The 14,010-nt window shown below is 41.4% G+C and overlaps 1 protein-coding gene across 1 annotated transcript; it reads left to right on the forward strand.

Moving 5' to 3' along the window:
* Positions 1 to 1,235: 1,235 nt before the first annotated feature.
* CCL20 (C-C motif chemokine ligand 20) lies at positions 1,236 to 3,719 on the forward strand. The gene is made up of 4 exons (XM_005443669.4): positions 1,236 to 1,693; positions 1,948 to 2,062; positions 2,829 to 2,906; positions 3,195 to 3,719. The coding sequence occupies exons 1-4, from the start codon at positions 1,612 to 1,614 to the stop codon at positions 3,220 to 3,222; spliced, it is 303 nt and encodes a 100-aa protein (XP_005443726.2). The 5' UTR covers positions 1,236 to 1,611; the 3' UTR covers positions 3,223 to 3,719.
* Positions 3,720 to 14,010: the final 10,291 nt, after the last annotated feature.

Consider the following 14,010-nt stretch of genomic DNA (forward strand, 5'->3'; position numbering starts at 1 on the left):
GTCCTAAAACAGTTCAGAAATGGCTGCATTCTGAGAGCATTGATCTTTATATATTTTTGTGGTGTTTCAATATGATCTATAAAGCTGTCATAAAAAGAAGTGTACATCACAGCGTGGGATCTTTACTGCCTCCTCCCCTGTGCCTTGTCTAATGGCAGTGGATTTGAGGAGAAGCACCTCCAACATATGCAATGCCATGTGCGCTGCGAAGCTGCTCATATGTACACTAGCCATACGAGTTTCCCTGAATTCTGATTATTATATAGAGAAATTAATTTCTCTGAATGACAATCTACTCTAGAGTTATTTACATTTCTAGGAAGAAATAATAGGAACACACCTTTTGTGAGAGGTACTGGCAGTCTGAAAAATAGAAGGAATGTAATTCTGAACTGGCTATGACCATGTCTCTGAGTGCTACCTTAAAAGCAGCTACTTAAAGCTCGGGTTACTCTATAACCGCCTGGAGCTGGTAGCAGCTTCTGTGTACACCAGCTGACCAGGACTTGGCCTGCAGCCACCACATTCATCACACAGGTCACAATGGCATTGGAAAGCACCAGCCTTCGGCAGCACCTCAAAGAGTGTACTTGCAGTGATGTCAGAGTCTCTCTCCAGGGTTTTTTCCTGAGCCATGCAAGGCAGCATTAAGATAGTGTGTGATTTAGTGGAATGCTCAGGAGTCACAATACTTGAGTACAGGCTGGCAGGGGAAAGTAACAAGATACAGCTATTGCTTATGAAGCAGTATTAATCCACTCTGGACAGTAGAGATTCGGTAGAAAATACAGACCCCATTCCAAGTTGCTTTTAAGCTAACTCTGTTTAATTGATTTTTAACTTATGTAATTTATTTTAACTTACCTAATTTAAGATTAAATAGTTCAGATGTGTAACAAACCGGCAGAAGGTGATGGCACTGAATATATGGTAAAAGAAACTCTAAAGAAACCCGTTTCCATGTATACTCAATGATGTTGCTCACACGTCCCCACCAATACTACAGTCTCACAAAGCAGTAATCTGGAAAGCCTGATATTACTGTGTTAGCCAACCAGTAAATATTAATATAGTGTTCTGGTATCGTTGCAGGTAGTTACTGAGCTCCTGCGAACATGCCACACTGAAATGAATCTGGCTGGGTTAGGCCCATGTCCCTCTGCCCCCAAGTTTGGCTTATTAAAGTAGAGCACAGCAAATATGCGGTTTCTGTAGGTAACATCAAGAGTTACCTACATTTGTCTTTCCTCATTTCACAACCCACACTCCTACCCCTAAAAATACACGTACTTCACCCACAGAACCACTACCTCACGGCCTTTTATTTCCTTTTCTTTTGGGCTGAATCTTCTAACCTACTTAAAAAAAAAAAAATATTCCCCAGCATGCTGTTATCTCTCATTATAGCACCAGGAAGGTGTGCTGGGGCCGAATTGGGCACAATGGAATTTGCCATGGGGAAACCCGCTGATGACAGCGGAACCCGCCCGCGTGTGAATTCCCGCGGCTCCTGCAACCCCTTTATAAGCAGGTGGAGGTGCGGTACGGCTGGCAGGACAAGCAGGGAGCAGCTGAGGACTCACCAGAGCACAGCTACTGTGTGGAGGAGAAATGGTTGGCTTTAGCAGCAAGAGCTTGGTCCTGGTTTCCCTGCTGGGGCTCCTGGCACTGCTCCTGTGTGGCACCTCTGAAGGTGAGTGAACTTACGCGTTCCGCCCCAGGGAGTGGTTCTCGGTGCCACTCTGCAGCGCGCCAGCCACGCCGCGGTGTGTGGCAGGACAAGGGTGAGCTGGAAGGGAATTGTTTCAGCGAAGTATGCTGCCTCTTGCTCCTCTTCTGTTGCCAGGGAGCTGGGATAGTCAGGTGGCTGGGCAGTGAGTACCCTAGGCAGCATGGCACCGTGGTCCAGATGGGGTTTATTTACTTTGTTGTTTTCCTTCCTTCCAGCACACAGCAACCAGGATTGCTGTCTCTCTTACACCAAAGTGCGTCTGCCTCGGTGGGCCCTAAAGGGCTATACTGAACACCTCTCCAGTGAAGTCTGTGACATCCATGCAATCATGTAAGTTGCTTTTCAGAAGATCCTCTTGTTTTTTCTGACATACGTTAACCTTAGGATGTCTGGGCAGAAACAATGATTTGAACATTGTAAGCATCATTTTTCTTGCCTTTTCAAAACGTTAAATTTAATGAATAAATTGTATATCGTATCTGTAAACAAAAGATACAACTTCTTGCTGATAAAGGACTACTAACCGACAGGACAGGCATACAATGTAAATAATAAATCTGCCTGTTTAGGAATCAGCTGTGCAAAGACATGCTCTGTCTCCAGCTAAGGACCGCTCTAGCCAACACACGGTGCTCCCTTGCCAAAACCTGTTAACAGACACATAAGTGACAAGAGTTTGCTTAATTCAGAGATCGAAATTGTTTTTTCCATAAGATTTTAGCTCTCGTAAATGTTGATCTGTCACCATAGTTTGACAGCAACTAGTCTCCTTAGCCTCACAAATTATTTCTGGCATCCAACAAAGTTCTTTGTCTCACTAGTTCCAATAAATTGAACACAACTTTATGGTGCAAAATATGATCTGTGAGACTGACACAGCGATAACATTTAAATTTCATTAGCTGTTTCTTTTTGTTCATATAGCATTGGAGAGGTTGTGGAGCATCCCATATCTAACTGGCATTTACAAAAGCAGTTGCTGTTGTTTATCATATAGAGTAACTGCAACACATGTTTTTGACCAAAGATATCTTCACAGTATTTACTAGCAGAGATTTCTAATTATTTACTGATCTCTATTTTTTTTTCTCCCCAGTTTCCACACCTACAGCGGGCTGAATGCCTGTGTAAATCCTAGGGAGGGCTGGGTGAAGAAGCATCTTCTGTTCCTGAGGTAGGAATCTAAAAATCTGAATACTATGCTGATGAAAACAGAGCATGTATGAAAGCCTGTTTCTTACATCTGCTGGATGCCCCTTCTCACGGCAATAATAAACATTTGTCTTTCCATCTCCTGTCAGACGTGGCTACTCCTTTTTAGAATCTTCTCAGGGACAACCACGTCATATTTCCCTTTTTCTACCTGAGCTATTCTCTCAGGAAGTACTATATCTTGGAGAGAAACCTGTAATTGACCTGTGGCTGAACTCATTATCTGTATGTTCTTTCATTCTTTTAACAGCCATAAGCTTAAGAAGATGTCAATGTGATATGGTTTCCAGCAGGGAACTAAACACAGATGTGGCTGAAGCACCACTAGGCTCAGTGTCCTGGTTGGGATCATCATCTTGTACATTGATGTGTGCTTCCTCACCACTATCTCTGGCTTTTTCGGAACCGTTGAACTTGGGTTGATTCATATTGCATCACTCTTTTGCTTGAATTAAGCATTTTGTTAAAGCTTCTATTTTTACTAATACATCTATGTTACTAATGTGTCATAACAGTTCTGTTTAGTAAGGACTACTACTGTAAGCTGTTGTACAGAGTATGAAATTTGTTCAAGTTTATTGCATGTTATTTTTGTTATTTTCAGCATGTGTAAAGTGGGTTATTTATTCTGTTTATTTTGTTACTTCTTTGGCACTGTTTTGTGCCAAAATGTTTCATTTTAGCTGTAGTCAGCATTAGAACACTTCTTGAACTATTGTTAAATAAAGTCTGCTTGTGGAAAAAATGGAAATTGGAGTTTAAAAAAAATGTTAAAATGTGCACTCTGTGTGATATGTTTATTTTTAAAATTAAAAAAGGTAACTTCCCCTTGAAATTAATTCCTTTCACAGATTCACACAATGGTCAGGGTTGGAAGGGACCTCTGGAGGTCATCTAGTCCAAGCCCCTGCTAAAGCAGCTTCACCTACAGCAGGTTGCACAGAATCGCGTCGAGGTGGGTTTTTAATTACTCTAGACAAGGAGACCCCACAGCCTCCTTTGAATTGGGCAGCCCCTTCCAGTGCTCTGTCACCCTCAAGATAAAGAGGTTTTTCTTCATTCAGATGGAACTTCTTGTGTGGCAGTTTGTGCCAGTTGCCCCTTGTCCTGTCGCTGGGCACCACTGAAAAAAGCCTGGCCCCAGCCTCTTGACACTCATCCTTAGACATTTGTAGTCATTGACTAAGATGTATCTCAGTCTTCTTCAGGCCAAATGTTCCCAGCTCTCTCAGCCTCTTCTCATATGGGAGATGCTCCAGTCCCCTCATCATCTCCATAGCCCTCCACTGGACCCTCTCCAGTAGCTCCCTGTCTCCCCTGACCTGGGCAGCCCAGCACTGGGCACAGCACTCCAGATGTGCCTCACCAGGGCAGAGCAGAGGGGGGATCACCTCCCTCCACCTGCTGGCCACGGCCCTCCCAGTGCACCCCAGGGTCCCACTGGCCACCTTGGCCTCACGGGCACGCTGCTGGCCCAGGGGCACCTTGCTGCCCACCAGCACTCCCAGGTCCTTCCCCGCAGAGCTGCCCCCCAGCAGGTCAGCCCCAGCCCGTGCTGGTGCGTGGGGCTGCTCCTCCCCAGGGGCAGGACCCTACACTTGCCTTTGCTGAACTTCACCAGGTTCCTCTCCGCCCAACCCTCTGGCCTGCCCAGGTCTGGCTGAATGGCAGCGCAGCCTCCCGGTGCACCAGCCACTCCTCCCAGTTCCGCACCACCCCCAGACTGGCTGAGGGTGCCCCTGCCCCTCCACCCAGGCCGCTGATGGATGAGCTGCACAGGGCTGGACCCAGCACTGACCCTGGGGAACACCGTGAGCTACAGGCCTCCAGCTGGCCCCTGCGCCGCTGGTCACAGCCCTCTGAGCTCCGCCATCCCGCCCGTTCTCAGCCCACCTCGCTGCCCGCTCGCCTGACCCACACCGCCTGCGCTCACCTGGGAGGGTGTTACGGGAGACAGCGGCAAAAGCCTGGCTGAGAGGTCAGGGTAGGCACCATCCACTGCCCTCCCCTCATCTACCCAGCCAGTCATTCCATCCTAGAAGGCCACTGGACTGGGCAGGCGTGGTTTCCCCTTGGTGAATCCATGTTGACTACTCCTGATAACCTTTTCCTCCACATGCTTTGCATATAAGCCTCCAGCTGTAACAATTACGCAAATGTAGTCACATCCATTAAAGTCACTTTCCACCCTGCTCACTTTGTTTGCCCTATGGGTACTATGACATCTGTAGGATATATTTCCTTCCTTTCCCCAGAGAGCTGCTATATATGAAGCTTTTGCTTAACATGGAGACCTGTTCTCAGCTCAATTTCATCTTATTCAGACTTGAGAGAATTTCTCTTACCAGTTTATGTATTTATTCAGGAGAAACCTTACACATATTGTTATAGGGTTTGTTCCTGAGAAGGCTTATGATTTTGATAACAGTCTGCTCTTGACTTAAAGGGCTTGTCCACTAAGAATGATTATGGTTTTAATAACACAGTCTGCTCTTGACTTAAGGGACTATCTCTAAAGGAGAAATCTGCAGTGTTTTCCTCCCCTTTATGTGTTTTCTATAGTATCCTATGACTTCTGGCATACTGAAGTTTTCCTGATGCAGGATCTCTTGATGGAGGTCTGTAGACATTACTGCGGTACAAATGATGCCTGATAAAAGTAATGGGACTAGTAGGTAGGTGGGACGTGGATGCAGGTTGAATGGGGAAGGCTGCTCAGCTTTTTAAGTACTATTACATGGCCCACGAAGGCTTCAGGGATGTGACCAAGTAGGCCGTGTAGGTGTAGTCCTCTCATTGTCAGTACCAGAGTCTTTGAGATAAATCTATGCCTTGGCTTTTAGTACCTCTTGGTCATAGAGAAAGAAGCATTAGTTTTAATTTAATTTAAACTTAAATGTACAGTATTTTTGGTGTCCTTGAGAGAGGAACTGGTAGGTGTTGGATTTTTATAATGGTGTTCATGAGTGTAAGGCTGTTACTTTTTGATTTCAAAACTTGCTAGAACTTAAGCAATCTGCTTGTGACTACAAATCTGGGAATTGGCAGGTCTCTGTGGGTGAAGCTCTGAAGGAGCAAGATTAATTGGCTTAAATTTCCAGCAGGTGGATTCCATGTCCTTGATACTAAGGATACCATGTGAGAAGCTAACAGCCTCCCAGGGAGGAGTATTTACCTATTGTGTTCCACTGGGTAATCTCCTAATTTCTGAGCAAACCTGCAGGGCTTGCTCTAGCTCTAGCGCTAGTGTGGACTCCTGCTTGGGCTCAAAGAGCTCACAGGCTAAATCAGGCACCAACAAAATGGTACAGACAAAATGGCTGGATTCATGTTAAAAGCATCGGAAGGTGAGGTTCCCTAAGCTTACCTTGGGAGCAGGCAGGCATTGGTTGAGAAGTTAGGAACCAGAGCTGTATATAAGCTTGGTATAGAAAAGCCCGGAGTCCAAGCTAGTGAATTCAAAGGAAGGAAGCAAAATAAGAAAGTGAAGACCAACATGTGAAATTCTGTGTGTAGCTCTTTGTACTCCCAGGCTGGGTCTGTTAAAAATTTTTTATTGCCTCCATAACCCATCCTTCCTCATCAGCCATGGCTCCATTGCTACAAAACTCCAGATGTTTCATCCTCAGAGCTATGATTTGTGGAGGTTTTTTTAGTGCCTCTTATTCTGGTTGATTTTTTTTTTTTTAAACCAACCTCACTGGAGGAAAAAAAAATATTGAAGGCGCATTTTTGTAAGTAACCTTATGTGGCCAATTAAGAGTTCTGATGGCTCTGAAAATCATGATAATTTCTAGGAAAGCCTGAATCTTGATTACTTTGGTGTGGCTCTTCTGCATTCTGTAGGCAAGTTTCTTCCTTTATATCTTTGGCCTCATCTCCTAATTCAGCATGTGCAATTTAGTTGAATAATGTGAGATGCAGTATTACATGATCATTTGGGGACTTTTTCTATTCCATTTATCTTTTTTTTTTTTTTTTTAAATTTTTCTTGCAAAGTGCCAATGAGGCTTTTCATTATGGCTTGGGTATCATTCAGATAATGGGTGTGAGAGCTTTCCCTTCAAAGTCTCAGCACAACTTCATACTTCAGTTCCAAAGCCTCCTGCTCTCACTGTATTGAGACTAGTCCTCAGTGATTCCTGTGCCTGCTGGAATATTGTTAATGAATCCTATTTGTACATACTCTTTTCTTTTTGAATTCTGCATTTGTTCCTTCTGTGTTATCAAGTGAAGGTAGCTTTCAGTCAATGCTCATCAAGAGCTGCTGACATTAGAATTTTTAAATATGATATACAATAGATAGGGTGCTGTGGCTGCTATTATATATTAAGCATAGTGTATTGTTCATGTAGCTGCTACTGTAAATAAAACCAGGCACTTGTTTAATAAGTCTTTCCACTTCCTTGAAATTATAGCATTATTCAAAAATTACGCAATCCGAAATACATACTTAAGGTAAAAGCATCAGATAAAATTTAGAATACTGTATGCTTACAAAGCAAATCTGTCACAGGAAAAGTAGAGATTAAGATGCTATTGTTAATTGTTGTTACTAAATTTACAAGAGCATTTCTACAGTTTTGCTTATATGATTTCAGTTATACCCCCAAAATAAAGTAACAATTTTATTTGTAAGCATCTGCATCCACATTTCTGTGTTCCTGAAATTTTGCTACTTCCTAATTTCAAATTGAAAACACAATTCATATTTTTTTTTTTTTACACTATCTTTGTATCAAGGAGACAAGACAGCCTGGGTTGAGATTCCCTGAAAAAACAGGTATGGTCTATATGGTGTCTATATACAGAATTGTGCTGGATACACTTACAACGTACACCCTATACTACAGGGGTTTTATCTACAATCACAGCCATGCAGCTGGACATACAAAAGAGTAAAAGAGGGATTGTACATGGCAGATTTTCCTAGACTAACAGTGCCAGCAAAGGGACATGAAAATCCAAGGAGAAGGAGCTACCCGACTCTCAGAAGAGGTGACTGATACAAGTGGGAAGTGATTTTTTATGGGTTTCTATTCTGTGGATCAGTCTGTATCTCAGGTTCTGTTAAATCTGGTTCTTCCCAATTGTTAATATTCTTACTATTGGAAAGGTTTCCAAGGAACATGTCAGATGCAGTCACTAAAGTTCATTAAATATATAATTAATTCCTACATGTATTAGTTTACAAACTTAACCTCTTGGTTAAATCTGTTTGCATGACCTTTGGGTCCAAAGCATTCCAGTGTATCAGGGTTTCACAATACTCTATCTCCTGGAGTATCTTGATTTACCTAAAAATCTAAGCTTCACAATGCTTTTTTCTAGCCCTCACAATTACAGAGAAAGCCTTGGAAAACAAAACATACAGAACATCTCAATAGCTTTTAACATCTAAGCTAGTTGTATGACGTTTTGATATCTGACTCCTGTTTTTGAATGGCAGCTGTAGTAGTGAAATTTAAAGTGAGGGTTATTGGCATGTTTCTTGCAGTGAACACTGCTTTCAGTTATCAGAAATTATGATCTCGAGCCACTTTTTCAGTGGAAAAAAATTGTTCTAGCTGAGGTTGAAGATATGTACGCTCTCTCTATCTGGTTTATAGTTTTTTTCTTCACTTCTTTACTGCTGGAGATGGGTGTAACGGCCCACAGGCTTCAGAGCATACTTAGCTTGCTCAAGAGCCCACAGGCTTCAGAGCATACTTAGCTTGCTCAAGAGCTAACATTAACCGTTTCCTGTGCTATGGTGAATGAGAAGACACGGGTAGATAGTTGTAGTAAGATACCAGATAAGCTTTTCTGTTAGTTGGGGGTTTCTCAGCCTGTGAAGAATACCTCACTTGGTAAGACATGCTTATGGCAACAATGCAGGAAAGAGAGACAAACCAGTTTCTGGAAATGGGAACAGTGTGGCCCAGCACTTGGGCTCCCTGGTGAGAAGGCCTAAATGTTACGATCCATTTAACATCCATTTAATATGTAGCTACAGTATAAGGCAAGCTAGGAAGCAAGAAACATTGCGACTGCACTTGGGGTACCATGATTAGTGAAGACATGCACCAAAGTGTACAAAAGACAGGACAAAGTATTTCGCATTTCTGAGTCAAGTACATTTGTGATGCAAATTGTGATTGTTTCTGGCCATGTGCCCGTAAGTCAAGGCAATACATTTATGTGTATGCAAAAATTTTATGTATAGGACGGTCTATTACGACAAAATTGCACTAGACTCTGCCTCTATCTTCTGGATGATAAAATTTAATCAAAACATAGATTGTTCTAGAAGGAACATGAGTTGCAATGGGATACACTCTGTACCAAAAATTCATATAACAAATACGGAAGTGACAGTAGATAGCATCATTAGGTACCAAGGGCAGAGACATTACAAATCTGTAAGAAGCTACAGACTCAAACCTGGGGGGAGAGGATAGCAAGGTGCTATGCACTGGCCAGTCAAGCTACCCGAGTTGTGTCAGTGGAGATGGGTTCAAGTAAGTGGTCCATTTTGCAGTGAAATTTTCATTTACAATGTCAAGATTAAAGCAATAGTTTAATATCCTTGCAGCATCGTTGGTCAGGCACAAAGCTAGCGAGAACACTACAAACTTACAAAGTAGGCAAATGGGAATTTGGGAACGACATAAATCAGAGCTGTGGAGTGGTCAGTGTAGTGATTTCAACTGTTCACTCAACGTGGCAGCATCTCACGTATGAATAAGCTTTGTTATATAGCTGTACTTAATACAAATCAAAATGTTCATGTAAAAGTTTGTCGTGCATATCTGAAAAATAATAATACTTTAGCTATACGCCTTCCTACAGTGATTCCTCTTTTCAAATGTACAGTTACTAGAGCTGGTTGAAAAATATATGTTCCAGTGGGCATCTGAATGTTTCATGTTGTTACAACTAGGAATAAATGGTCAAAATGTCTTTCAGAGACAATGCAAATCTGAGATACAACTGAAATAATGCAAATCTCAAAGATCTGCTCGCTATATAGCATCCTCCAAACTGGTGTGAGAGTGGTTAGTGCTGTATTAATGCTAATTACAATGAATGGATGATACACATAAGTATTGTTTTGCACATCCATATGAAGTACATCAAAATGATGGTAAAGAAACTGAGAAAACAAGAAACAGATAATGCAATGGGGCTACCACATTGAGTGAAGTCATATAGATATGTAGAAAACAAGATGGTTTATGTGAAATGCTTAATGAATTTTGGCATTAGAAAAATGAAACTTAAAAGCCCAAATGAGTTATTTTGACATTTTTGTTATAAACAATGGTGAGATGAATACAGTTTCACTTCAATGTAGCTATGTTTTCTAAAACAAAGAGGCTTTCACTACTTATATTTTTCAATTCTATTTTAGACTTACTAGAAATCCTGTTATTCGTCAGGAGCTTTTTGCTTCTTCCTGACTCAAAGTGGTTTGACCCAATTGTGTGTTAGGTATATGTGGGAGAAGTGCTCTTCTATTTTCCTCACTAGGTGCATCTGGATAACTCACTGCCTTTCATCTTGCAGCTCAGACAATCTGACCGCAGAATACTTGTGTAATTACCTGATAGCGTCAGCTTTGCCATCTTGACTAGATGATACAGAGCTCTCCTTAACCAAAAGGTCTTCAGTCCCCTACGCTCTGGGCCATGGAAAGAAAAATTAAAGGTGTTTCTGAGTTCTCAGAGAGGGTAAGATGAATATATTATATTCAGTTTTTTTGCATTGAGTTTTTTTTGTTGTCAGGTCTACCCATCAGCTTAGCAAGGTTAAGAGGAAAGGCTCTCCCTTAAAAACTGGACAGCAAGGAAAAAATTTCTTCAGCTAAGTGAAAATTTGCCTGAAACAAGTAAGTATGAAATTTGCCTGACTGCATGGGATATGTAAGCAGTTTGTCAGAAATGGGAGATGGAAGAGCAAAGAAAAGAATTACTGTTCCTTTCTGGTACTTTGTTACTTTCTCACTGTAGGTAAACACGACATGCATCTATTCATGTGAACAGAAACTTGTAGATTACATACTTTCTAGTCAAATAGCAACCAGTAATTTATTTTTTTATTATTATTTGAGGTAACTTTAAATTGATGACAACAGCTGCACAAAGACGAAAAACCATCTTTGGTAAAGAGAGCACTTTGTCCGTTCTACAGCACACTGTCAGTTCTTTTTCCCAGCATAGCTCTTACTTAGCAAACAGCAGACTCCCAGAATGTCGTGTTCCTTATACAAGTAATGTAGTTTTAACATTTTTCATGGCTGTAGTGTCATGATTAGCATTGGGAATAACAGAGCAGAAGTGAGAAGAAGCACTAACAATGCATAGAGAAGTGTACATGTATAGCGGTGTCTGTCTGTTCGGGCAAGAGGAAGCAGGTTATCTATGCCAGGATAAAACAACTTTGAAAAAAAATTACATAAACCCATTTAATTCATGAAGCAGAAACAAGGAAATACCTGAGCACAGACCTTCTGCATCTGACAGACCCGACAATTATGAGAAAGGACAGCATGCAAAAATGTCCTTTAGTAAAAGTTTACTGCACCCGTTACTAACATAACAGAAATAGGAAGTGGCTTTCTGCATCTTTCCCTTAACTCAGACTACTCTTGGGCTGGCCTTTCTGATTTAGTTCATCATACCACAGACTGACCTACTTCAGAACAAGTGGGTCATGATAGAACTTTAAATCAGGAAGCCTAAACCCCACTCTTCTCTGCAAGCGAGAGTGTGTTTGAGTCAGAAACATTTGCTTCTTGTTATCCTTCTTAGGACGGTACTTTGGCTGAAGAAAAGAGGTTTTCAGAACCTGTGTTGGTAAGAAAAACTCATGGTTCTCAAAAGGAAACTTTTCATTGTAATTGTATTAATTTTGCTTCATACTGCCCAGCTTAAGTGTCTCCAGCACTCTAGGTAAGTGTGTATTGCAGCCTTTCAAAGGATTTTGAATATTGACTGGTAGTGGGGTTTATAGTATCTTAACTTTCTGCCACTCCTGCAAACTTCTGACATAAGCAAAAACACACAGGGAGCAACTGATGTGTAAGTTATCTTTCCAGGCTGATAACATCAATACTTTTTAATCTCTGTACATAAAAGCTGATTATCTCACCCTCGATGAATGTCTCAGGATTTCATTTTTTCTTCCAGTGTAGATATTTTTTAACTCTTTATGGTGTCTATGCAGATTCTTTTAAGCTGGCCTTTCATGCCTTAGAGGCTTTGTGTGCTCTGGATGCTAAAAAATTTCAGGACAATTTTGTCCCAGCAGTCTAAAATGTTTCCTTCTAAAAGCATACAGTAGTTGTCCATTTCCCTGAACATGAAAAGGAGTTGCATTTCTGCTTAACAGTCAAGGTTTAGTGGTGTGTAGTGAGACTTCAGCTCAGTCTGCTGTATCATCAGAGTCCCTGCCTGACTAGTCCTCAAGTAACTGTGTTGAAGTCTTTCTCTTCACTCCCTCACTACAGTTTTTACTGTTGCCTAGGGAATCCAATCTGTGCTACCCTCTATTTTTTTATTTCTTTCCCTTTCATGAGAAAGACATACTGTTAGTTACTCCATTTTGCAGACAGGCTTGTCCTGTCTGGCACTCCAGGAAAAACTTCGTCTCAGCATAGTGTTAGCTCTTTGATCCCTGCTCAGGAGGTGGTCAACAATTTTTTTTCTAGTTGCTGTATAGGAATAGAGCAAACAAGTCGATTATGGCTGTGCCTCTTTGGGGCAGTCTGGAGAGCAGGCATGGAGCTAAGAAGGACCGACTTCTGCTGTGCCTCCACTGCTCCTGAATCTTCTGCTTACAGAACTTGCAAGGAAAGGATGCAAGAGCTGAGGCCTGATTTGACTTATCATCTTCCAGAGTCATTGTTGCCTCTTAACCCCAGGTGATGACAAGCTGTGAGGCATGTATGTTCAGATGGAGATTTACAGCAAGAAAGTGAGGGGAGAACGTGCTGAACCACCGAGTATTGACGTCATGGAGCTTTGCAGCCTTTCCATTTCCCTCTCCCCTGTTCAGGCTTTTTCCCTTTCTGTGTGTCATGAAAACAAAAAAAAACAACCAAACTTGTTGGCGTATGATATGCAGAGTATTGCAACAATTGATTCAATAATGCAAATACAACCCTGAAGTACAAAATTTAAGAGAAACTATGTAAATTACAGTTGAACTGCAGATACTCCTGATTTATGCTGTAGAGAAGGAGCAAGCCTTTAAATTTGACTAAAAAATTTAAATGTAGCACTTCTAGTTGGTGTTAAGTAATAATGAAGGCACCAGAAAGGTTGTGTGAATGTGTGTTTAGGAAGATCAAAGGTGGTGTTAACATAGGAAGCAGTGCCCATGCCATGTTCATTGTTCAGGTCCCTTAAGTTAAAGGAACAGAAAAATATTTATATTCTGAAATTATAATCTGGGTGGATACATACCATGCTAAACAAATACAAAAAGTTGTTAAGAAACTGGAGACCACCAAGACTCAGGGTAGTTCAAAAAGTTATTTTTGAAGAGGGTTTGGTCCAAGTAAGTCAATTCAGTTGGAAAGCTGTTTGGATTATTTGTTTTCAATAAAAATGTTTCTTATCTGTCTCAAGACTTTCCACATAAAAGCAAGTCAAAAGATTTAAATAAACAAATGGGGATGAAAACCCCAGAGACCACTTTGTCCCCCAGTCATGTCCCAAAGAAAATCTTGAATTGGCCATTGTATTTTACTTCCTGGTTTTCAAAAACCAAAGGACTATCTTCAAAGTGAAGCTGTGGGGAGCCATGTGGGTGTTTTTGGAAAAGTCACATATTGTTAAACACTGAGCAGGAGGACTGTCTTCTGTTTGACCCATTGTCAACAATGTGGGCTATGAGATTTGCTAGATGAAAATGTGTTTGCTGCTTCCCCCTATTGATGCTCTACAGTCATTTCTGCATGAAGCTCTACTCAGATTTTTAGCTCTCTTAATACACAATCTTTCAATGATTCAGTGTTAGTTATCTCTTTTCATATACATGTATTTTTTTCTGTCTTTGATGAAATGGTATTTTCATACACA

This window comes from Falco cherrug, chromosome 11 (genome assembly GCF_023634085.1).
Source record: "Falco cherrug isolate bFalChe1 chromosome 11, bFalChe1.pri, whole genome shotgun sequence".
NCBI lineage: Eukaryota > Metazoa > Chordata > Aves > Falconiformes > Falconidae > Falco > Falco cherrug.

Bases quoted from the DNA above. Each gene is read 5' to 3' on its own strand.
- CCL20 (XM_005443669.4), top strand. From the start codon at position 1,612: ATGGTTGGCTTTAGCAGCAAGAGCTTGGTCCTGGTTTCCCTGCTGGGG. The intron at 2,063-2,828 runs GTAAGTTGCTTT...TTTTCTCCCCAG, and splicing joins TGTGACATCCATGCAATCAT to TTTCCACACCTACAGCGGGC. The intron at 2,907-3,194 runs GTAGGAATCTAA...TTCTTTTAACAG, and splicing joins AAGCATCTTCTGTTCCTGAG to CCATAAGCTTAAGAAGATGT.